At 38.1% G+C, this 23,153-nt stretch overlaps 1 protein-coding gene across 3 annotated transcripts in view; it reads left to right on the top strand.

Moving 5' to 3' along the window:
- Positions 1–23,153, top strand: part of Slc25a13 (solute carrier family 25 member 13) — a 169,296-nt gene that overhangs the window by 51,151 nt on the left and 94,992 nt on the right. For 2 of the 3 annotated variants that reach the window (XM_003475007.5, XM_063242426.1), the window contains exon 4: positions 17,707–17,822. The exons of the other annotated variant lie outside the window; for it this stretch is intronic. In XM_003475007.5, the coding sequence (XP_003475055.3) occupies positions 17,707–17,822 (116 nt within the window). The remainder of the gene's footprint in view (positions 1–17,706; positions 17,823–23,153) is intronic. 3 annotated transcript variants of the gene reach the window in all.

Genomic DNA, 23,153 nt, shown 5'->3' on the forward strand with positions numbered 1-23,153 from the left:
ACTTTAGAAAAGTGACCTAACCTTCCTAAGCCTGTTTTTCCCTTCTGAGTAAATGGCTTTATTATTTCTGCTATGCGAGTGTTTGTGTATTGGTACCCAGCAAGTTACCTCTGTGGAAGAATTTGGCTAGCTTTCCCTGTTTCTTCACTCATAGATAACATCCTCCCAGTTCCTTCTCTCTCTGCTGCCCTGTTACCTCCTGCTTCTCCTCCCCCATTCCTCCAGTGCTTCCTGGCCACACAGACACCTTCTCTCATATTAAGAGAAATGTCTCATGATCTCACTTTTCCTTTCAGCATTTCTTGTGTGTGCAACCCTCATCAGAAGAGCTGTGTCTTCTGCTCTTACAATTAAGTCCTTTCTGTTCATTCATTCTTCAGTCTGCATGCAGCCTTTCCCCTGCAACTGTACTGAATTTGTCTTTGTTAAAGTCAGCAAAACAGAATTCAGGGATAATACTAATCCTCAACTAGACAGGGCTGCTACTTCATACCTCCTTGAAATACTCTCTTCATTTTTAGAATACTATGTTCTCTTGCTTTATACCTCCTGCCTGGTCTTCCACAGTCCTCTTTTCTGGACCTTCTGTATTTCTGGTTTTTCCTATTTTGTGAATGAGCTTTTCCCATGTCATGGTACTAAATACTTAAAAATTTCTACTTCTTTGTCTTCCTGCTGAACTCCAGAGCTGCTTCTGTGAGTTCATCACGTGCTTCTGTGAGATCTGTCATTTGCCTATTTCCTAGATCTCAGACCTTAAGGGTCCTCAGCTAGGCTCCTTAGCCTTCTCTCTTCCTTTCCAGTTTGCCTCAGAGTGTTCCATCTTGTAGTGTGGTCCTGAACCCTTTTAATATCTAACCCTTTAGACATTCTTACTTCCTCTTTTCTCTCACATCTAACTTCTAATCTTGTATCAAATTTAGTTGGCTTTATCATCAGTGTATATTGGAAGTCTGTCTACTTTCTTTTCAAAGTGATAGTAGAAGCAATGCTGTTTAGGTTTCGTGATGCCAGAAAGGAAAAGGAAAAAAAGGAAGATGCTGGGAAGCTGACCAAGAAAGACAGACCCCATTAAAAAGTCTGGTAACACATGTTGAAACAAGAAAAGGCCCAAAGGCAAGCTCATAAGACCAGCTCTATTACTGGTATTGTTTCGTATAGCCCTGCATGAAACAGTAGAGAGAAATTTTCACCTCTAAGTTTATAACTGCTGTGGTTATCTCTGATGTTTTGAGACTCCTCAGCAGGGCAGAGATGCTTAGTAATAATTTATCAGCATTTTAAAGATAGAAGCCATGTTTAGTCTCTACCAGAAATAGCAAAGATAGTGATAGATACAGCAGTGCTGATGAGGATGCTTACAGTGGGGTAGTAGATTAGTAAGTATTTACACTCTCTTCATTTTAATATGTTTTTGCAAGTTCACTTGAATATTTTCAAGAATGAGACTTGTAAAAAGTCACTAGTTAATTTTTACTAGTTAACTATACCATTGAAAATCAGATGCAATGCAAACGGTAGTTGGTACACAGTCTCTCATTGGCTATTCCTTAGATCCATTCCCACTGAATAAAGGAACTCCCAATAATGGGACCCTGCATTTGACTTGATTTTTTTTTTAATTCTACTCATACCGTTAGAGAGGGATGTTATTCTGTATGATACTTGATCATTTCCTATCACTTTGACTGTTACTTTCCTGGTCCTGGGTGTGATCGTGTCTCACCCAAGCTATTGTTCCAAGACTTAGCATGTTTCCCTGTTCCTGCTCTTGCTTCCTTGCAGTTTGTTCAACCCAGTAGCCAAGTGATTTTGTAAACCTGTTAGATCCTGTCACCGTCTTACTCACAACTCTTTATTGCTCCCATTCAGTCAAAGTAAAAGCCAAAGTCCTCACAGTGACCAATAAGGCCTTCTTACCCTCTCATTGCCATATTTTTCCCACCTCTTACTTCATCTCCTAATAGTCTGCAGTGATCCAGGGCCATTTGTGTTCTTTTTGTGTCTTGAATTTCCACGCTGGTTCCATCTAGGGGCATTGTGCCTGCTCTTCCTTCATGAAGTCTCTTCCTTCAGTTATTTCATATGATACTTATCTTATCCAGATGAATTTCATTACTTGTTTTATTATTTCCACCTCTGCTGTTCCCTGCAGCCTTAACTGTAAGCTCCCTGATGACAGGGAATTGCTGATTGTGTAGCTCCTAGATTATGACTGGAACACAGTAGTCCTATGTAAGTATTTGATGTATACCATGTTAATGTGTGATATTATTATCAAGATGAGGTGGGGTGAAACTCTCATATTTCTCTCTTGTTCCACATTGGATCTGTGCTTTAAAATCGTAGGTTGTCATATTTTTCTGTTTAGATCACTTAACATTTCACATACTTGTTCATTTTAATAGTTACTAAAACTTGTAGCAAATCCTTTCTCTTCTCCTTTTTTCACTTTTCTCCTCTGCAAATAGGCTGATTCTAAAGTAATTTGGAGTTCTAGTTTTTGTAAAATAATTCTAAGGGATTGTCCGTGTTGAGAAAACTACCCATAGGATTTGATTTTCTAATTCTTTTTGAGAATTTGGCCATAATGTCAGCTCAGCACATAGCAAGATGTTTGTGAATTTGACCTTATTATGCACTTACCCTCTGCCTCTTTCCTTAGTGGTTTGATAAGTTACTGTTTTCTATCAATGCAAACCTGCCTCTTCTCTTTTCATATATTTTACTATTGTTGTTCACATTGTTCAAGTTGTTAATTTAGAGTATAGTTTTTACATTTACTAAAGATAGTAGCTTTCTACTTGAATAAAACACCCAAAAAAGTACCTTAAGATAGATTTAACATGTAATTCATTTTGAAACCCTTTTCTTACTGCTTTATGATATCCTGATTCAGAGTGTGCTTCTCAGTCTTTTCCCTTTTCTCTTTTCTTTTCTTTTACTTCTTTCTTTTTGCCAAGAAATAGAAGTCACCAACTTCCTGAAGGAAGAAACATTAAAATTATAGTGTTGCTTTTTTTTTTAATAAAAATTGAACCTAGAATAAGCAACAGAGACTCAAATAGTCTTGTATCTTAATTTACTTTTGCAAAAATATATAAAGTAGTCCTAACAGTTTCTAATTTTGGTTATCCTTTACAGTTGCTGTTGTGTGTTATAATTTCCTGCTTTTAAAAAAAGCCTGGAATTATTAGAAGACTTTTAGAAATAGGACTTGCTAACAAATGCAGAGATAGTATGCAAAAAGGTCAAGAAACATGCTGGATCAATTGGGACACAAGATTTTCCTTTTTTTATTTTGTTTCTTATCATTTATGTAGATTCTTTCACAGATTAAAGTAAACTAAATAGAACTGGACTCAAATAGTCAAAAAGTTTCTATGTAATAAATTGGTTATTTTAATGACAATCTACATTGATTATTTTAATGACACTCTACATTCATAGGTAAACTGTTGTTAATAAGTGAATTCACCATATTTTGTTGTAATTATTTGTATAACAAAACATAATTCAGTATGAAAAATTTATATATTTTTCTTTCCAGATTTTAGGCCATTTCCTAAATTATGTTTCTGTAATAAATTTTTAATCTGTATTGGGGTGAAGTAGGAGTTTCATTTTGTATATTAAGGATTTTAGATACACTCTAAAATACTGCTTAGTTGGAATATTATAAACAATCACTTTTTATTTCAGTTATCATTTATACTGTTTCTTAGGTTATTAAGCTGTCTTTTGTAGTCACTACAGTTTATACAGTTTAGCGTTAATTTTAAAAAAAGATTTAAATTGAAAACCTGACATATCTCAGGTAATCATTCAGAATGTGAATTGGCTTACAGGCATCAGAGATGTTATTAAATCTTTATTGATCCCAATATAATTAAAAATATTTTTGCTGAAGACTAATACCCTTGCTATCAGCTGTTTTCTTATAATATACCTCATAGAAATATTCATCAGAACAGATGGCCAATGCCAAAATGGAATATACATTTAATATCCAGAAATTTTTTCCCTGCCGACTGTCTTGCCCTCAGCAGTTCAAGATACTGTTGGCACAGTAGAGGTCACAGTGCAGCACCTGAGGCACAGTCACTGTGCTTTGGGTGACCATTTCTTCCTTGTTCTGGATTAAGAAATAGGTGTAGGATCTCACTTGCCATAATGAAGAACTCTTTTTTTTTTTTGGGCAATTTTCTCTTTGATTATTCTTTGGTTGACTAGACAACTTTGAGGCTTCCTCCTGAAACTATCAGTTCCTCACACCTTCTAATTTCCAGGATTTTGGAGCCTTCTTTTCTTCTATTCTGGGAGAGGCAAGAAAATATAATGGGGTGAATTATATTTATTTTATAAATATAATTATATTTATATTATAAATATATATAAATATATATAAATATAATTTCTTCTATTCTGGGAGAGGCAAGAAAATAGCAGTGCCATTTGATGATTCATTTTCTTTTTACTTGTGTTCTTTAAAATTAACACGGGACATTTTGGAGGCCCAGCATTGCACATATGATACAGGAAAAGTGTACTTGAGTATAGACAAGGGTTTAGGTTCATACGAAATTAGGGTGTGTCAAAAACACATGTAACTTTGTGATTTGGGAGGAGTTCTCCAACTGGGAAGGTAAGGAGTCTGTTAATGGCTTGTGTTTAGATATTTCCCTAAAGTGTCATGTGGCATAGGTGGGGATTCTTCAGAGATGGCTGAATCTAGAGTGTGCAAATTTGGAATTGATTCATGGTGCAATGCTGGGATCAAAGGCACTAAGGTTAAGGATGTGAGTGCTGCCTACTCTAAGTAGTGTAGATAAAGTAAGAAGGGAAGAAAGAGCTGTGGTTGTCTCTTGTTGCTTTTGTTACTTTCCACCCACCATAAATTCTTGCTCCTCTACCATGTGCGACCCTGCCTTGGAGCCATCTGATTGTGGACTGAAACATTGACAAACCATAAGACAAATAAACCTTTTTCCTTTAATTTTGGTGTCAGGTATTTTGACTTAGCAGTGAGAAAAGTAATTAAGACAAAATTTGTTACCAGTGAAGAGGGGTTCTTACTGGAACTGTACCTGACCATGTAATTCAGGATCCTTTGGGACTGGCTGTTGGAAAATATTTGAAAGGTGCAGAGATGCCAGCTGAAAAACTAGAGCTGCAACACTTAGGTGGTACCTGAGGTTGTTCAGAGATCAGAAGACCAGCCTGCTGACCAAAGCATTGCTAGTAAAGAATAGACTCAGAAGATTTGTGCTAGGAAGAACTTCATTGACTCTTGGACTCCAGGCAATGTATTCTAGCTTGGCAGAAAGTTTGTCTGCATTTTGCTCCGATAGAGAGACTGCCTAAGACTGAGATTAAGGACAGTGGACTAATTAAAGTGACAGACAAAATTTCAAGGCTAATATTGAGGTGGTGTCATCACTACTTGTAGGGGATTTTAGCCAGATTTATGTTGAGAAGGAAGAGCAAAGAGCCCAGCAAGATGCTTTAAAACATTGTGCATTTCTCCAGCAAAGAAGCTCCAATAAAGCTATGGACTGCAAAGGGAAAACAGGAGTTCTTGATAATGAGAAGGAACAAAATAGAAAAGATGGCCTGAGAGCATCACAAGAGGCAGCAGGACTCCACCCTTTACAACCTCAAATTTGCAAAAGTGACAGATTTTGCTATGCAAAGAGATCCCCAGAGCACTGTGTTCCAGAAGAGCAGTGGCCTAGAGAATTTTTTTCCTTGGGATTTGGTTAATAGGCACCTGACCTCTGCTGGTAAGAGAGCAGGAAACCTGGCTACTGCTCTAGCTGGTAACAGACGCTGGTGTTACCCACGTGGTGCAAGTTTTAGACTCATGCAGAATGCAAGAGCTTTTTGGCCAGGAAGACTTCCATCCAGATTTCAGAAGGCCTGGGAAGCCAGGCAGGTTATCCCAGGGGGCACTGTGTAAAGCTGTGAATGCAAAGCCAAAGGTGCAGTAGTGACTCCAGAAGTTTGGAGAAGTCAGGAAATGTGGATTGTCTTAGGAAAACTAAAAGTAATTAGCAAAGCCAGCCAAGAGAGAAGCTATGGGAGATACAATCACCTGAAGTGCCACAGTGGTAGAGCCTTTGGAGCTCAGAACTTGCCGCAGATTGCCAAGGGTGCTGGAAGCCGAACTGTGAGATTTAACGTTTACCCTGCTGGACTTTGCTCTTGCTTTTTTCTCCTTCCTTGCTATTCCCATTCGTAAGTTTTGGAATGGAAATGTCTTTCTTATGCTATTGAATGCTGAAAGTGTTTAATGTGCTTTTGATTTATATAAGGGCTTGCAGTTAAGAGTTTTGTCTTGAACTCTTCGCCAATGCTGAAACTGTTAGAACTTTGGCAACTCTTGAAGATGGACTAAGTGCTTCTTTGCATAAAGGGTTGCACATGAGTTTTGGGAAGCCGGGGGTGGAATGTTATGGGTTGTGTTTAGATGTCCCCCCAAAGCCCCATGTGGTCATAGGCTTTTTTGGAGGTAGAGTGATGCTGGAATTGATTCCTGGTGCAATATTAGAATCAAAGGTACTGAGACTTAGTGTGAGTGGAACCCATCCTAAGTTGTCCAGGTAAGATAAAAGGGGCAAAAAAGCTCTGTTAAGTTCCCTTGGTTTTGCTACCTTGTGGAGGCCATGAACTGTTCTCTGCAATGCCCTAGAAGGCAGTGATAGAATCAAGCCACCCTTCCTTGGAGCCAGCCAAAACCTGTACAAACTGTGGGCTACATAAACCTTCCCCCTTTAACTTTGGATATTGAGTATTGTGTTTTTCAGTGAGTGAAAAGTAACTAAGACAGAGGAGGTGTCTGACTATTGAGACAGTATTTGTAAAAAAGCATACTGGTGTTTTTTTGACGTAGATGCTTGTTTGGAGTGACACAGGGTAGAGGACTGATGGAAGCCTTCCTCTGGGAATACCTGTATAAACAATATATTGCCATAATTTAAACTCTGCAAGCCTTCATCAAATTGGGAATATTTAAAATATTTTAACCATGTGAGATAATTATTGAGGTAATAAATATGTAAATTAGTTTGATTGTGGTCATTTCACAATATATATCAAGCCATGTCGTATACCTTCAATACATGCAGTTTTGGAAATCAGTTATACCTCAACAAAAACTAGAAAAAATTTAGGTAATGCACAGTGTCCAATATCTGTTTATTTCTATGTACTTTGACTTTTAAACACTTTATGTTTTAAAGTCACTAATTCAAGTGCATTCTTCCCCTCTTCCCTATTAGGAAGGTAAAAAAAAAAATTGACATGTGGTGGATGGAATTATTGTTTAACATAGAATAAATTTTAAATACCAAATTCTCTTTGTTTACATTGAATAACATGACCATATTGATAAGAGGAGTTATTCTTGAAACTTGGCCTGAATTCATATATATTACCAGAAATGTCTGCAAATTCAATTTGGAATCAACATGTGGGTACCTTTTCTTTTTCAGCTTCTTAAATACAGAAAATCATAATCTACTTTAAGCTTATTATAAATGATGCAGCACTTGTTTACATGGGTAAAATGACTCTATCTAAGTAGTATATTGAAGTTCATGTTAATGTTTGCTATTTAATGACACTTAATGATATTCAATGAAGGGTTATGCTAAACTGGAGAGAAAATGTGTTGCCCAGGCAACTACCTCAGGCAGACTAGAGATCCAGGCATATGGCTCTATAGTGCACATTATTTCAGCATCTTTAAGCATAAAGAACCACACATGTAATTGACTGTGAAAAATTACTGCTCAGTTACTGTATTGTATGGTCATAATAGAAGTAAATGAATACGTCATTGTTGTTGGGACAAGTCTGTTGGGAATCACTTATAGACTCTACTATTTAAGAAGCAAAAGTACAATAAGAAGAAAATAGCTGGTTTAATTAACATGTAAAAATTGGGTTAATTTGAATTCAGCTGGCACAGCAGATATTAATGTTGGCTAGTTTTTGGTGATATTCTGGCTCAAGCCTGTATATTCTATTTCTTCTTGCCCAGACTGTGAATAATTTTATTTTTTTAAAATGATAAGGGCTGTTTCAGTCATTTAATTTTTGCTTTGCCAAGGGGGTTATATTACAGTCACATTCAGAGTGTTTTGGTGTACTCGATCTGAAATGTAAGAATTAGAATTGAATGAAACAAAATGCTAAAATGTTGCTAAGTAATTGGTTATGTCTCTCAAAGTAAAATCAGTGTAATTTGATTTTAGTTTTCTGCTTATGTTTTATCCTTTTTTGTAAGCAGAGCAACTAACTGGAAATTCATTACTGCCAAATGTAAAAAAGTAATCCATTTTCTTATGCTACTTTTTCTGTTCCTGTGCTGAGGCACTTTTTATTTCTTTCAGAATATTGTTTTAATCATTTGAGATTTAGGGAAAAAAACTGTTCTGATAGTTGATTTTTTTAATTGGAGTTGCAAGAATAACTCCTTACTTAGTTGATTTTTTAAAATACTGTTTGAGTCAAGAGCAAACAGATAATATGCCATCTTTAGCAGAAAGTTACATGAAAGATACCTCAATCCTTCAGCCTGTGCTTGACACACTCACCGGGTCTGTTGAGCAGAGGTTACTTCTGTGCTTTTCAACTCTAAAACAAAGGAATGATCAAACTGGAGATGAGTGTGAAAAGCAGTAAGCTGGCACTATGTGTCCTGCATGCTGGCCAGCCTCTGCATCCCTGAGTGCATTGACAGTAACTGGTTATCCAGCATTCATCTGGATACAGCAACCTGCTGCTTTATGCAGAGTGTTAGGCTGGTGTACAGTATGGTCACTTACAAAATGCTAACTGACAGATTGTTTGCCTGCCAGTTTTATGGTGATTGATTTCTGTGATTTATGTCCCCATTATCCTTCTTCATTTGCCATTTTAATGAAGTTGAAACCTTCTTGTACAACCTTAATTGAAAGGATAAGGAAAGATGCAAGAAACACAGATTTATACAAATCTGCTGTATTTACCTAACTCAGTTTCCCAATACAGTTTACAATTACTTTTCCCTTTCTTCTCTTGTGATCTGCTATATTTTCCCTTTTACAGACAGTACTCACTTTTGAGTTGTTTATGGTGAATGTTTTCCTTTTTAAACTTTTTCTTTGAGAAAAAGTCTTTGAATAGGTCTTAAAATAGCCATAATATAACACAATGAACAAGTAATTGTGATACATACTTAATAATTGTGCTCTCGGTGTTGGGGTTTATACCAAATAGGAGCAATACAATATGACATGGTAGCTCTTCAGGCTTTAAAAATGATCTTTACTAATATATAAGGTAAAAGGATATCTATCAAGAGATTTAAAGAGATAGAGAATTTGATATGGGCCGGGTTATAAAAAGCTTATAGTGGTTCTTTTTCTTTGGTGCAGTATCATTCTTCTTGTAATCTACCACAATGAAAATTTTTTATTTCACAAAGGTTAAAAAGTGGGACACTGAACCAAGTGACAAGGACACAGAGAGTCTCACAAGGTCAGTGGTAGTAGTTGTCTAACAAGGAAATGATGGAGTATCAAAGAATATATAGATATAAGACATTTTTTAGTGCTGCTTAAATTAACTACTAGCAAAACTGAACTGTAAAAAGGATGAATCTGACCTGTTAAATGTATTTAAGCCCTCTGATAATATTTGGGGCATAGGGTTGCCCCCTAAAAATACTTATTGCCACTGTCAGCCTTGGGCAACTTGAGTGCTGTTTGATATAAGCTAAAAAACATGGTAGTTCTTAGAAGCAGGGCTAGTGCTGTAGCCAGTCACTGAATTAAGCTCACAACTAGGAAAGCTTATATATTTATCTTTTTTGCAGATATAGAGGAAGAGATGTCTGCCGAGGTGATATTTATAGGCCAAATTCATGATAACAGTACAGTAAAATTACTAATAAAAATCTTTTATAGGTTTTTAAAGCCAGGCATAAGTAGCTTGCTTATTTGAACAATATTCAATCTGTCAGATTTCATTGGAGCCAATGAATTTAAATAGGCTCTTGGCAAATGCTATGCTGAGATTTAACAGAGCACATAGTAGTAGACCCAAGAGCCCTGCTGGCCTCCATACAGATGCAGTCCAGGGTCTGCCAAGCCAGAGTAGACATGGAACAACTCCTGCTGCATTGGAGATAGAGGGGTGTGTGGGAAACCACTTTTCGTGGAATAGGAGCAAAAGTAGCTTGGTTAGTCACAGGTAGGACTAGAACCTGAGCTTCTTTCCACCACACGCCTGATGCTTCTGATGCAAAATTAGGTAACATTCATTGTCTTCTTTTGGAATACATTATAAATAATAATGATGAATTTGCCTAATTGGGGCCCGAGTCCTGTTTGTATACTCACTGACCATCATCTGGCACATTAAATAATTTTTTTTTGTTTTCCAGCTCCCTCATCATTTGCCTAACCTCATCGTTTTCCTATCTGCAGTGACCTCAGGGCCTCTGAGTCTGTGCTTTTGGCTGCTTTCAGCCCTGCAGCTAAGACCTCTGGGTACCCTCTTCCTAGGGCAGACTTGCTCCTGGGCTTTTAAAACTCTGCTGTGACTTGTAGAATGGGCCCTCGAAGACCTTGTACTATTAAACCTTGACAGCTGTTTGGAAAATAAATCCTATACTTGACTACTTCTTTCTTTCTATCCTACTAAAGTCCTGGTCTAGATTGTTTCCTTGTCCTGACTGTTCCTTCTAACCTTTCTAACTCCACCAATACTGTTGTCCACATATATCAGGGATAAAATCCATGAATACCATCTCCTCTCCTCCCATCTTCTCTTCTTTAACTGTCTCCCTGCCCTGCCCCATGGAACTTGCCAAGATTGGTCTTCACTGGGCCCTCACAAGGAGATTTCTTCTCAGATGACCTTGTGTTTTCCCAGCAGTACTGCTTTTTCATCTTTCAGATCTTGATACCTCCTTCACAAGAGTTTTCCTGATCACTGAGGCAAACCAGTACCATCTCCCATCTCCCTACTCTCCCTTGTTGATTCTGAAGACAGGCAGCAAAGTAGAATAATTTTGAAGCTCAGAAAAAAAGAGTAAGTGCTTAGTCCTTCCCCATACCAGTAAAACAGAACCTGTGAAGCTAAGTTCTGCTTGAGTGCATTCCTCTAGTTTACCCTAGGCACAGTTATCTAACTCCAGAGCTGTCTTTATGTCTTTACCTTTCCACCACAGGAATGCCTTGTGCAGCAGGTTTGGTTCATCTCATCCATCTGCCCTGTGTTCTGGGTGCCCACAGCACTGCCTGGCACAGAGCAGAGAAGGAATAAGAAGAGCTGAAAAAGCCAAAAAGCTATTATTAAAAGATGTTAAAATTATATAGGCCAAAGCTCATTTGATAAAATTAAACTGGTGTTCATAGGAGAGTCCAATTCTAGATTTTTTTTTTTTCTTTCAGCACCCACAGGTTTTTTAACCTGGGTGGTCTTAGAACCCTGTTTTTGGAGTTAGAATTTACTTTTATCTCTGCTGTTAATCCTGGGCAATTCCTTGGCTTCTGTAGTAACACAAGGAAGAGGGTCATAAGGAAAGTTATTTTGTGAAGCATTCTTGTGGTTAAGAATCTTAAATAAAAGTAGTAATTGGATTTTGATACGGTACATTGTCCACACCCAAACTTCCTGAAGTATGAACAGATCAGATTCTTATGTGTGGTTGCTTAAACTTTCATTGCCACAGAGTTGGCCTGCAGATGGAAGGCAGACTGAGATGAAAGGGACAACAGGGGTCCCCAGCCTCTGCTGAGTGGAGATGAACACCAGCAGGGAGGAGGAAGAGAACTGGAGTCACCAGCTCGGGTTCCTGGGATGTTTTCACACCTTCTGTCCCATTTTCCATTTTATCTTGCTCCTTTTGTACCTCTTATTCAGTCCTTTACCACTATCCCGGTTTAGGTTCTTGCTATATTGTTTTATATGCATTTTTATTTTTTGCTTATTATAAAAACAAAGTATTATATTATTGAAAAAGAGTTAGCTGGGTGCAGGGATATAGGCCTGTAATCCCAGAACTCTTAAGAGACTGAGGCAGGTGATCACAAATTCAGCCTCAATGACTTAGTGTAACTCTTTCTGAAAATACACGATTTTAAAAGAGGGTTGTAGCTAAGTGCCCGGATACTGATGAGCAAGAAAAAGGGAAAACATACAATTCCTAATAATGAAACCAGAAGAGATTCACTGCTAACACTTTGGTGTGCATAGTTCCAGACGGTGTGTGTGTGTGCATGCGCACACATGTAAAACAACATTTTTGTCCATTTTTAACAATGCAGAATCATTTTCAACGTATTTTGTGTAGCTGACATTTCATTTAATACCATGGGTTTGTTTGTAACAGAGTTTGTTTTCACTTACTAACAGTGCTACGTGAGCATCCCTCTTTCAGGATAAATTCCTACAATGTGCTTGCATTAGTTACTTTTCTCAGTGCAGACAAAATACTCAACATCCAAAGTTAAAGGAGGAAAGAATTATTTAGCTCAGAGTTTATAGAGTTTTCAGTCCGTAATTGGCTAGCTCCAAGGAACAGTGGCATCTCAGGCAGGCATCACAGGGAGAAATAGTTCACAGTGGGCAGAAGGTAGCAAAACAAGCAAGGGATGACAGTACCTCTTTCTGTGCCTTATATCTTAGCCAGGCTACTTAGGACAGGTAGCACTTATACCCTGAATCCTAATGCCCTTGATCCTAGCTTTGCACCATGAATTAATTCTAGTGTCACACACTGTAGATCAGCCACCTCTGAAAAAGCCCCACCTGGGACCACATGAGGCTTTGGTGGGACATCTAGATACGAGCCATAACAGGTCGTACTCTATATATAAATGTTCCTTTAATCAGTTGTATATTGAGGTTGTTTTCATTGTTATCAACAGTGAAACCTGCACATCCCTTTAGTTTTAAGTTTGCATACATTTATGTATTAATTTTTCAGGTAGACTCCTAGAAATTGGATTATGGTGATTGTGGTGTGTTATCAAGCAGTTGTCTGGAGATGTAGCCCTGTATACCCCCTTACTCTTGGTATAGGGTACTTTCTTTCTGATTCAATCCTTCTAGGCTCTTCCCTGGATCCTCCCAACATGTTTTCCCACTTCAGTCTTTCTTCTTCTAGTTTGTTTCAGCACATCTTTGCCTGATCAATAGTTTGGAAGCATAAATTGATCCTCTCATTAAAACGTTGAGATCTTTGCCTAACCCTTATGGGCCTTCTTGATCAGTCCATGAGCACTGTTATTTCTCACTGAACTTTCCCTCCAGCAAGTCTGCACTGCATGTGGCTCCTCATCTCTTTCATTGTGGTTACTGGCTTACCTTTTGCCCCTCTGTCCCACCAGTTCTAAGAGCAGAGCTTACATGTTTCGTCAGAGTATTCCTCACACTGGCCTCTGCCCAGTGCACAGAAAAGGCACTGAGACTGAACTGCAGTCTTTCTTCTGCCTCCCGTTTTTCCTTGATCATATCTTAGCAGCAGGACTGATGCAATATCACTGCTTGATTTTGTCTTCCCTTAGATGTTTTATGTTCCTAATTTCTGTAAGACTATTCTTTCAATATAACAATACTGTTTGTCTCTGAATTCATCCAATTTACCTCTAGTTAACTGATGTTATTTATTGTCTTTTCCATAATAGCATAGTTTTCAGACTATACCCTTAAATATTTTAGTATTTCCAGGGTAAAAGCTACCCCTTGGCAAGTTGAAAACAGAGGGACCAAAAGTTATGCTATGATTTAAAAAAAAAAAAATTAAATCCTTACTTGACGTGTATGTACCTTTCTATGTATGTAATAGGTACATATCCTTTATACTGTTATAAACATGGTATAAAGATACAGTTCACTTTTAATCCCTGGTATCTTGGCTTATTATTTTACAGTACTTTATAGTACACAATATAGCATTTGAGCTGTTTTCCCTGGCTTTTAAAGGAACTGCAAAATTGGTGCTATTGTAAAGGAATTCTAGGAGAGGAGTAGCTCTAATGCTTTGGAACACAAAAATGCCTTGCTGAAAACAATTTCTTATAGGATCAGAATTGTGAATTAGAGCAGTTAGGAACCTGCTCTCCCCTAAACTCTAGATAGCATAGACCTGTGTCAAAGCATAGACTTGCTTTGTTGACCCATTTTGTTCTGCTAGTTTCACTGAATACTCTTCTTTACGTAATATTTATGGAATTCCTCAGAATTGTGTGATTATTTTAAAAGGGCATCTAACATTGTCTAAGAAGTCTTGGGAGTTGGGGTGGAAAAGAAACTAAGTGAGCTCACCAGTCAGGTCTGAACTTGATTAAGCTTGTATTCTTTGTTGTAACTCATGCTAATACCCATTAAATCTGAAAAGCAAGACTGAAGTACTGTTTATATGAAAATATAGATGTTTTTAGATATGCCATAAATGCATATAGTACTATATAATTATCCTCGTAGACTTCTAGTCAGATTGCCTTGAAAATCCAAAATGATCTTGATGAACAGTAATACACTGTGGTTTCATAGTTCATCTCAATACCTCCTACATAGAGTTTTTAAAATACTTGTATCTAACAGGATTACCAAGTTTCATACCTTTTTGGTATCTATAACATGCCTAAAATAACAGCCAGTTATGGTAGTGAAGCTCTGCTGAAATTGTGTGAGGAAGATTTAGCCACGTATACATATTCCATTTAAAGAGTGGTAAGGTGTTCTTTTTTATTGTTTGAGGCCTTTATAAAGAGCATGAAATGTTTAAAAATCCCATTCTATATTGCATATCTCTTTTAAGTAATTTAGCAGATGTGATAGTTACTGCCTCAGGACCAGACCTGCTCATTACATAGTGAGCAGCACAGGCTGCTTGCATGTTGTGGTGCCTGCTCAGGGTGGGTAGGAAGACGCGTGCAGAGGATGAGGAACCACAATGAGGTGCAGTCATCCTGCGTACCCTTCAGTGGTAAGAATATGGTGGGCCTGCTGTGGGTTTCTCAGGGCTGTCCCTTCTTTCACAACTTTGAGTAACCGTTCTGTAAAAACTCTCATATCTTTATTTCTAATCTTGGCCTCTCTGTTCCTTGTAGTGCTTGCTGTGTAGCAAGTCCCTAAACTGGTGGTTTAAAACCAGAAATGCATGGTGTTGAGTTCTGAAGGTTTAAAGTTCGCTGTGAAGGTGTCAGTAGGGTGTTTCCCCGCTGGCCCCTGAGGTCCTTGAGGGAGGTCTCTTTCATGCCTCTCACTGGTGCTGCTTGGCTTGGAGAATCCTCACCCTGACCCCTGCTTCTGTCCTCACAGAGCATCTCTTCCATGTGTATCTATGTCCAAAGTCTCCTTCTTTAAGAACTCTACAAATACTATATTGTATGGGTATTCACCCAACTCAGTAGGTCCTTATCTTAACTGATTGCCTTAGTGAAAACCTTGTTTCCAAGTAACAGTATGTTCTGAAATACTGGAGGTTATAAATTTTGGGGTACATGGTTTTGACTATACCAGAATGTCTCCCAAGTTACATGCAGGGACTACCATCCTTCAGTCCTCCTGTTTAACTAACATGGTTAGAATTGGTCCTGTTTTCCTACAAGTCCCTTCTAAACTTTTTTTTACGTTCTTTAAAACTCTTTCCTGCTTTGGTCATGAGAGCATCTTGGTGTCTGACTTGTCTTCAGTCCTGCTCCTTAACAGTGTTGTCATTTTAGTGTCACTTGTGTTTCTCTAGCCTTTCCTGCCTTTGCATTTGAGAGCTCCCACTATACCCTACTACCCTGGATGTGATCATCTTTCCTTTTGAAATGCATCCTCTAAATCGGTTTCTTTTCTAAAACAAAGATTTGCTCCTCTTACTTACTAATCTAACATCCTTGAGTGATTTATGCCTGCCTGTAAAAGCATTAAGATTCTGTAGCCTGGCTGTCGGGGTCCTCCACAGGTGGCTACTGTTCTCCCTGCACATCTATTGCTCATCTATTGCTATTCATCTATTGCTCTCAAAACTGTCTAGATTCAGGCTCCATTCCTGTTTCATCCTTCTCTAAGTGCAGCACATTCTCTGTATTTTCATCTCCAATCTACGTGCTGGGAGACAATTCTCTCAACCCTTCTTCTTTTTCCTCTCTGTCTCCTCATACCAGTTGAAAGTCTGCCCAGGTCAAATGGAAACCAGGAGTTCCAAATTGTAGACTCAGAATGACAGAAGCCAATTATTTTGCCTTATACAAGTCATTTTTCTTCAGCTTGTTTCATCTAAAAAGTAAAAGAGGAACTTGAAATAGATGATCCCACAGATCTGTTCATCTTTAAAATTATCCTTCAAAGGCCTTGCCTCCATGAAGGCTCCCTGGTTCTTCCAGGCAAAATAAGTACGCCTTCCTTTGTACCCTTAAGACTTTGCTTCTTCTAGTTTTCACAAGTCAGCTCCTGCACTACAGCTGTTAGGTGTGCACCCCTCCCCCTCCCCCTATTGGGGGAAGTGCCTTGAGTTCAACAAAGAAAGTTCAACTCCTGTCTGTGTCCCTTCCCATCTCCATCTTCCCTGGTAGCTGAACATAGATTCTTAGTAGAAGAGACTCCAGTAGAGGATGAAATGTCCAGGACAAGTGTTCTCTTGAAGCACTTGCTGTACCTGAAGTGTTCCATGCATTCTAAGAACATGCTGTGGGTAGTGAATGATAGGGAGATTTTGTACCGAATACACCATGAGTTTTCCCTTTCCTTGTGGCATTGTAGTAAGATGACATTTTGCCAAACAGCTAAGTTGACTTTAGAATGATGTATAATAATGTTTAATTTGTTTAGAAGTTATTAAATATTCTATAAAACATGAATATGTTCCTTTTTTCTTGTTCTGTATATCCTCTAGCAACTTGGACTGTCTCAGTGTATTACTGAGGCATTTTAATCTTTAAAACACATTAAAGTGATAGAAAACATTCTTAGGAAGTCTTTCTATGACTCTTCCTAAGGCATAGAGCTGATAATGCAGTGACCTCTTTAGAAATTTTTGATAACTGTTTTAACTAGAGAAGAACGAGCAGGTCCTTTTCTCCCCTTCAAAGTTCTTCGTCCTCTGTTGGTTCTTGTTTTCTGTTTTGTTGGTACTGTATGCTGCTATTTTTAGACCACTGCTATCTGCCTTACCTGACTAGGATCTCTTTGGGCTCACATTTCATGTCTGATTTGTCTGTATGCCCCTGTAATATTTCTAATTCAGTTCACAAGTGGTTAGTAGCTATCAGTAATGAATGAATATCTGAGTCACTTTTACATGGTATCTAAGGATATTACTAAATAACCAAGCAGTTCTCTCTTGTTCTTATGCAATTACCTTTTAATCTAAAGAATCTAAGCCTTAACTATAGAATCTAACTCCCTGCCTGAAGGAAGATTGAGGTTTGAAACATAAAATGGTGTTGGATAAAACAGTTGCATGTGAAGTGATAGTGCATTTAGTGTTTCACTGTGTGTTCAAGCCTGTCATGTCTCTTTGCTTCTGTACATTGTTTTATCCACTCACCCACTGTGTGTAAAAGGAAATGCTAAGTGCTGAGAAATTTGTTTAGTTTTGAATTTTACTTTTTTTGATGACATTTAAAATTTTTTTCCTCCTTAGTGTATGTTTATATGTGCTTTTATTGTCTACAAGCTATTGACTTTGTGCTTTGTGTTTGTTTTATGTTACAGATTAATATCCTTTCAAGAATTTGTAGCATTCGAGTCTGTCCTGTGTGCTCCGGATGCTTTGTTTATGGTGGCCTTTCAGCTGTTTGATAAGGCTGGCAAAGGAGAAGTTACTTTTGGTAAGGAATATGAGGATATGGGTACCTACATAGGGGTGGACGGGTGAAAGCGTTTCTTTTGCTCAGGAATGAAATAAAGTATCTGGACATTATTTTAAGATGTTAGTATATTCATTTTAATAAAGACACCAGTGTTGGGGAATCCTAAGTGTCTGGCTTGCAGTTTTGATACTCTGGTTTAGTTTCAAAGTGGATAACAAGTTGGCACAACGTCTCATAGAATCATAGAATGTGCGTGTCAGTAGGACTCCTGCTTCTTCCTTTCTGCAACAGTTAATAAATTCCCCATGACCCAGGCACTCAGCATTTCTTGTCTTTACTTTGCCTTCATAAGTTGACTTACTTCTAGAGATACTTCGTATGCTCTTGGTTCATAATGGTACAAGAACAACATTGTGAAGAAAGAGGAGATCAGAAAGTAGTGGGTCATTGATAAGTTCTTTAAAAGAAGCTGGTTGATGGAGGTAGATGTAACAGAAAGCACGTTTCCTTTGGACCATGTGGTTTCCAGTGTGCATTGCCTGGGATACCATTGCCTATTGTCTTACCATTTGCTCCTTGCTGGAATGTAAGAACTGATATCTGAAACTTAAAGAACGGGTTTATTTTGGCTTTATTTATAGATGTTTCATTCCGTCATTGGCTGACTCCAAGGCAGGGCAGCATCCCTGAAGAGGTACATGGCATCCAGGAAGCAGAGAGGGTGAATGGAGGCGCAGGGGAGGGAGTTTGACCCCCCCCATGCCACTCCCAGTGATATATCTCTTTCAGCCCTGCTCCCTCTCAGCATCACATTTAGATATAAACTCCACAGTAGACTAATTCACTGATGAGTATCAAGCACCCCTGGATCCAGTCACTTCCTAAAAGCCTCGCCTATGAGCACACAAGACTTTGAAGAGACATCAAGATGTAAACTGTAACACTGTGAAGAATTTTGTAGCCTTTTGAGGGTATAGATTATGCTTTAAGGGGAAATGGTTAATGTACCCATTTTAGACATCTTTACTCTTAGCTTCTAATTGGTTCAGATCCTTAGGACTTGTCTTATTTGGTACATTATGGGAAATATGCAGCTGTAAGGCCAATACAGACCATGTAACAGAACATAGATTCTGAAGACAGAGACCTAGCCACTTCCAGTTTAGCCACTTCCATTTCTAATCCAAGTTCATTGTCTTCCCAGGTCCTCCTTTCCTTATTTAAAAAAAAAAAAAATGAGGATAATACCAACATACAGCATAGATAAGATAATACAATGGGTTTACTTCACTGGCCTGTTTTGCTGCCCTCATTCTTCTCATGCTCATCTGACATAACAGAGTTACTCAGCGTGAGGTTAGCCAGAGCAAAGGAAAAAAAAAATCATGTGCATGTTTCTAAAGGCACGGATGTTTCCATTAACACTTCATGAAGATTATTTAATATTCAAGGATCTTTACATTTAGTTTTTCCTTTTCCATCATCAAATTCCTCCCAGCACCACGGAAATCACAACTTGTCATTGGAATGCCAGTTCAAAAAATGTCACTCACATTTTCAGCTATTCAGTGAGCAGCTATCTTATGGTGGTATAGGTGTTAGATTGATGAGAAAAATGATAGAATAACATTATCTTGGAGTTGTCTTGGTTACTTTTCTATCATTGTTGAGACAAAATACTTGATGTTAAAAATGAAGGAAGGAAAGGTTTATTTAGCTTACAGTATTTATAGGTTTCAGTCCATAGCAGGCTCCGAGGCAGGGTGGCATGGCTGAAGGGCAAATGTCCTGGTGGCCGTAAGTGACAAGAGCAAAAAGGACAAAAAGGGAAAAGCGTGCCTCCTTCCCACCCTTACATTGTATGCTGGCTAGCAATGTTTTCCAGGAAACTTACCATGGAATTGAAGCTAATCAAAAAGGACAAAATCAGGCATTGTATTAAAGAATGGCACAGGAAAAAAAAAGAATGGCATGTATCTACTTAATCCTAGTCTAATAAACCCAAACTATTCAGAAAATGAAAGTCAAGATCTTTAATCTGGCTATCTGCCAATTCAAGGCTGTTTAGAGTTATACTGAGTGGTGGTCTGACCCACTTATTGATGGGTTCTATCCACACAAAATTCTTATCAGGCCCAGCATGGTGCCTGCCCAGCATGGCGCCGCCCAGCATGGCACTGGCTCCTAAAATGACAGCGTGGCCCTCCAGTACTGGTTTTCCTGTTCTTCTTTCAACCCTGAGTTAAACTTCCCACTTTTTGCGTGCATGCCAGCATGTCAGTGTGTCATTCTGTCCCTCTTTCAAACTCCACCTACTGTCAAACCTAATAAAATCCCCACAGCTTCTTTGTCAGCCTCAGAGGGATCTTGTACTCTTGTCAGCCTCCTGTGCCTGCACTAGAGGCCTTTTTCCTTTTCTGCCTTTGTTTCTCTACCACACCAAAAAAAACCCTAACACTTAAGTCCTTGGCTCCTTATAAATCTATTTATCTTGGTTTCTTTTCTCTAGTTGCTGAGACAAAATACTTGATGCCCAAAATGAAAGAAGGAAAGATTTATTTAGCTTATAGTTTTTGGAGGTTTCAGTCCTGGCTCCAAAGCTGGGTGGCATGGCTAAGGGGCAGCTGAATGGCAATCAATAAGAGTGAAAAGGGCAAAAAGGGAAAAGCTTACCTCCTTCCTTCAATGTACTATATACCAGCTACCTGCCCATGGGTGGATGTAGCACCACCAATCCCAGCCCTGGACAATGAACCAATCACAAAAGTTAGACTCAACCACCTTTGAAGGGCCTGCCCCTCTTTGACCACATGAGGCTTTGGGGACATTCATACACAAAGCATAACAGCACGGTTCTAGAATAGCTATTACACTGGGCATAGGGATACAAGACTGTGGTCCCAACTATTGGGGAGACTATAGCAGGAGTACTGAACTCCAGCCTAGCATGGGCAACATAGCGAGAGTATGTTTCAAAATAATGGCTTAGTGTAGAATGCTTCCCTAGCATGCTTGAAGCCCAGGGTTCAAGCCCTAGTCCTTCAAAAGAAAAAAATGGATCTCATTAGTATTTAAAAAGATCAGATATCTCAGAATGCATCAGGAGGAAGAGTGAACATAGGAGATGCAAGAGGGCAAGATGCCTCTCTTACTTCCCTTGGCTCCATCAGCTGTGGTGATCCCGAGGAGAGTATTATTTTCACACTGTCCTGAAGGCCACCTGGTTTTTCCCTGGGTTGCACGGAAGGCTGGAGAGTGGCCTCAGGTCCTCACTGTGCCCCAGGCTTGATTTTATCCAGAACAGAGCAGATGCCCTCTTCTTCTGTTCACCTGTTGGGTTTCCACAGAAGAGTGTTTGAAACAGGCTTCTGCAGATTGCTCATCATGCACCAGCGTTTGTCAACACGCCAGCAATGTTCTGCTCCCACCAGTGGTTCTGATGCATACTAAACACAAATCAGATCGAGTGAGGAGCTGATAATCAAGTGTCAGTTTTCAATGAAACCTTACCCGTTTTTTTTTTTTTTTTTTCCGAAATCTTGTTTACATTTATCATATTTTCATGTCTGGGTCACTCCCTGTGTTTGCTACAATGAAAAGATCTTGATTAGGCCAATTCTGTTCCTTTGATATCCAGTTCATTATGTTCTGTTTCCTTTGAGGGAACCTTATCTCCAGTATTACTACTCTCACCTTGTTTTCTTATTTTGATACCTGATGTTTGTACAATTCCAGATACAAACATGAGGATGGAAGAAGGTCAGTGTCATTGGTAAAGTCTAGTTAATAATTTATGATTCTCTGTGTGTGGAGAAAAAAGTTTGGCTAAGTGTTTTGTTTGTATTTTTAGCCCATTTTATGTTACAGTGGTGTTTAATCTTACCTTTAATTTTTAAAGTATATTTCATTGAAGTGCAGCATATGTGCAGAAGAATGCACAGGTCATAAGTGGGTATTTCAGTAAACCTTGTTGTGAACTGTGTATTTGTTGACCACCATCCAGGTCAGAAGAGGATAGTATCAGCCACACAAAGCTTTTTTGCTAGGCCTTGTCTCCCAGTAATAATTAACATTCGTCACCATCAGTTGATCTTGCCTACATTTAAGCTTCATATAAATGGAATGATACAGACTATACCCCGTGGGTCTGGTTCCTTTTGTTTAGCATTTAATTGTGAGATGCACATATGCCTTGGTATATGTTTGTACTTTGTTATTGTTGTATGGTACTCTATGTGACTTCCCTCAGTTATTTATTCTTTCACTCTATGATTGATAAATAGTTTGGGACATTTCCATTTTGGACTACTACCAGTAGTGTGCTTCAAACATTATAAATACATTATAAATAAACATTTCTATGGATAGAATTGTCAGGTCACAGAAAATAGGTATATTTAGATTCCATAGATCTTGCCAAAACTTTTCCAAAGGGATCAGATTACTTATTAATTACTACAGCTTTGAAATAAATTCTGATATCTGGTCAGTTCTTGGAGTTTATTAATTTTTTCTTTTAGATTATCCTGACTATTCTCTATCCTTTCATTAAGATACTTTTAGAATGAGTTATTAATATTGGCAAATACCCTGTTGGAATTTTAAATGCTGTTGTATTGCATACACTTGATACCTTTCTATATATCTATATGAATAAGTTTTTTAGTCCTATAAGGGTTTTTTAACTGTTTAAATAAAAGCCTGTTTAGTGGCAAATGTTAGTCTTCCTGCTTCACCATTATTTGAGTATTTTGAGTGTGAAAAATGCACATTTTGAAGGAAAAGTAGCTCACTGAGTCATTTGGCGTCAAACGGAACTAGTGTACTGCTGCAAGGGTGGCAGGCAAATAGGGTAAGAAGAGAAAGAGAAAATATGTGTTGATTATCTAGCCATTTGACCAAAACAAAGAAATAATGAATAAAGAACCATATATTAATACTTTTGTAAAAATTAAAGTTAATACAATTTAAGGCCTTATTTAGCATTTGTACTCTTAAATTAAGAGTTTCAGTATGACTTTTAAAATTTATTTTTATTTTTTAAAATATAGGGTTTTTCTGTAGAGTGCCAGATAGTAAATATTTTCAGCTCTTCAAACTAGGATCTCCATCTTAATTATTCAACTCCATTGTTGCAAGAAGGTATGTAATAATGGATGTGACTGTGTTCCAGTAAAGTTTTATTTACAAGATCATCTGGTGGGCTAGTAGAACATAAGTTTGTTGACTCTTGCACCAGAGTATTGACAATGATGTATATAGGTTGATATTAATACTAGGGATTAAGATATTTAGCAGAATGAGTATTGGATGATACTTGAACTGTGAAACATATAATTATAACCATAT

The sequence above is a fragment of the Cavia porcellus genome, unplaced genomic scaffold, assembly GCF_034190915.1.
Source record: "Cavia porcellus strain 051 isolate PalLab524CR breed Dunkin Hartley unplaced genomic scaffold, mCavPor4.1 scaffold_2, whole genome shotgun sequence".
NCBI lineage: Eukaryota > Metazoa > Chordata > Mammalia > Rodentia > Caviidae > Cavia > Cavia porcellus.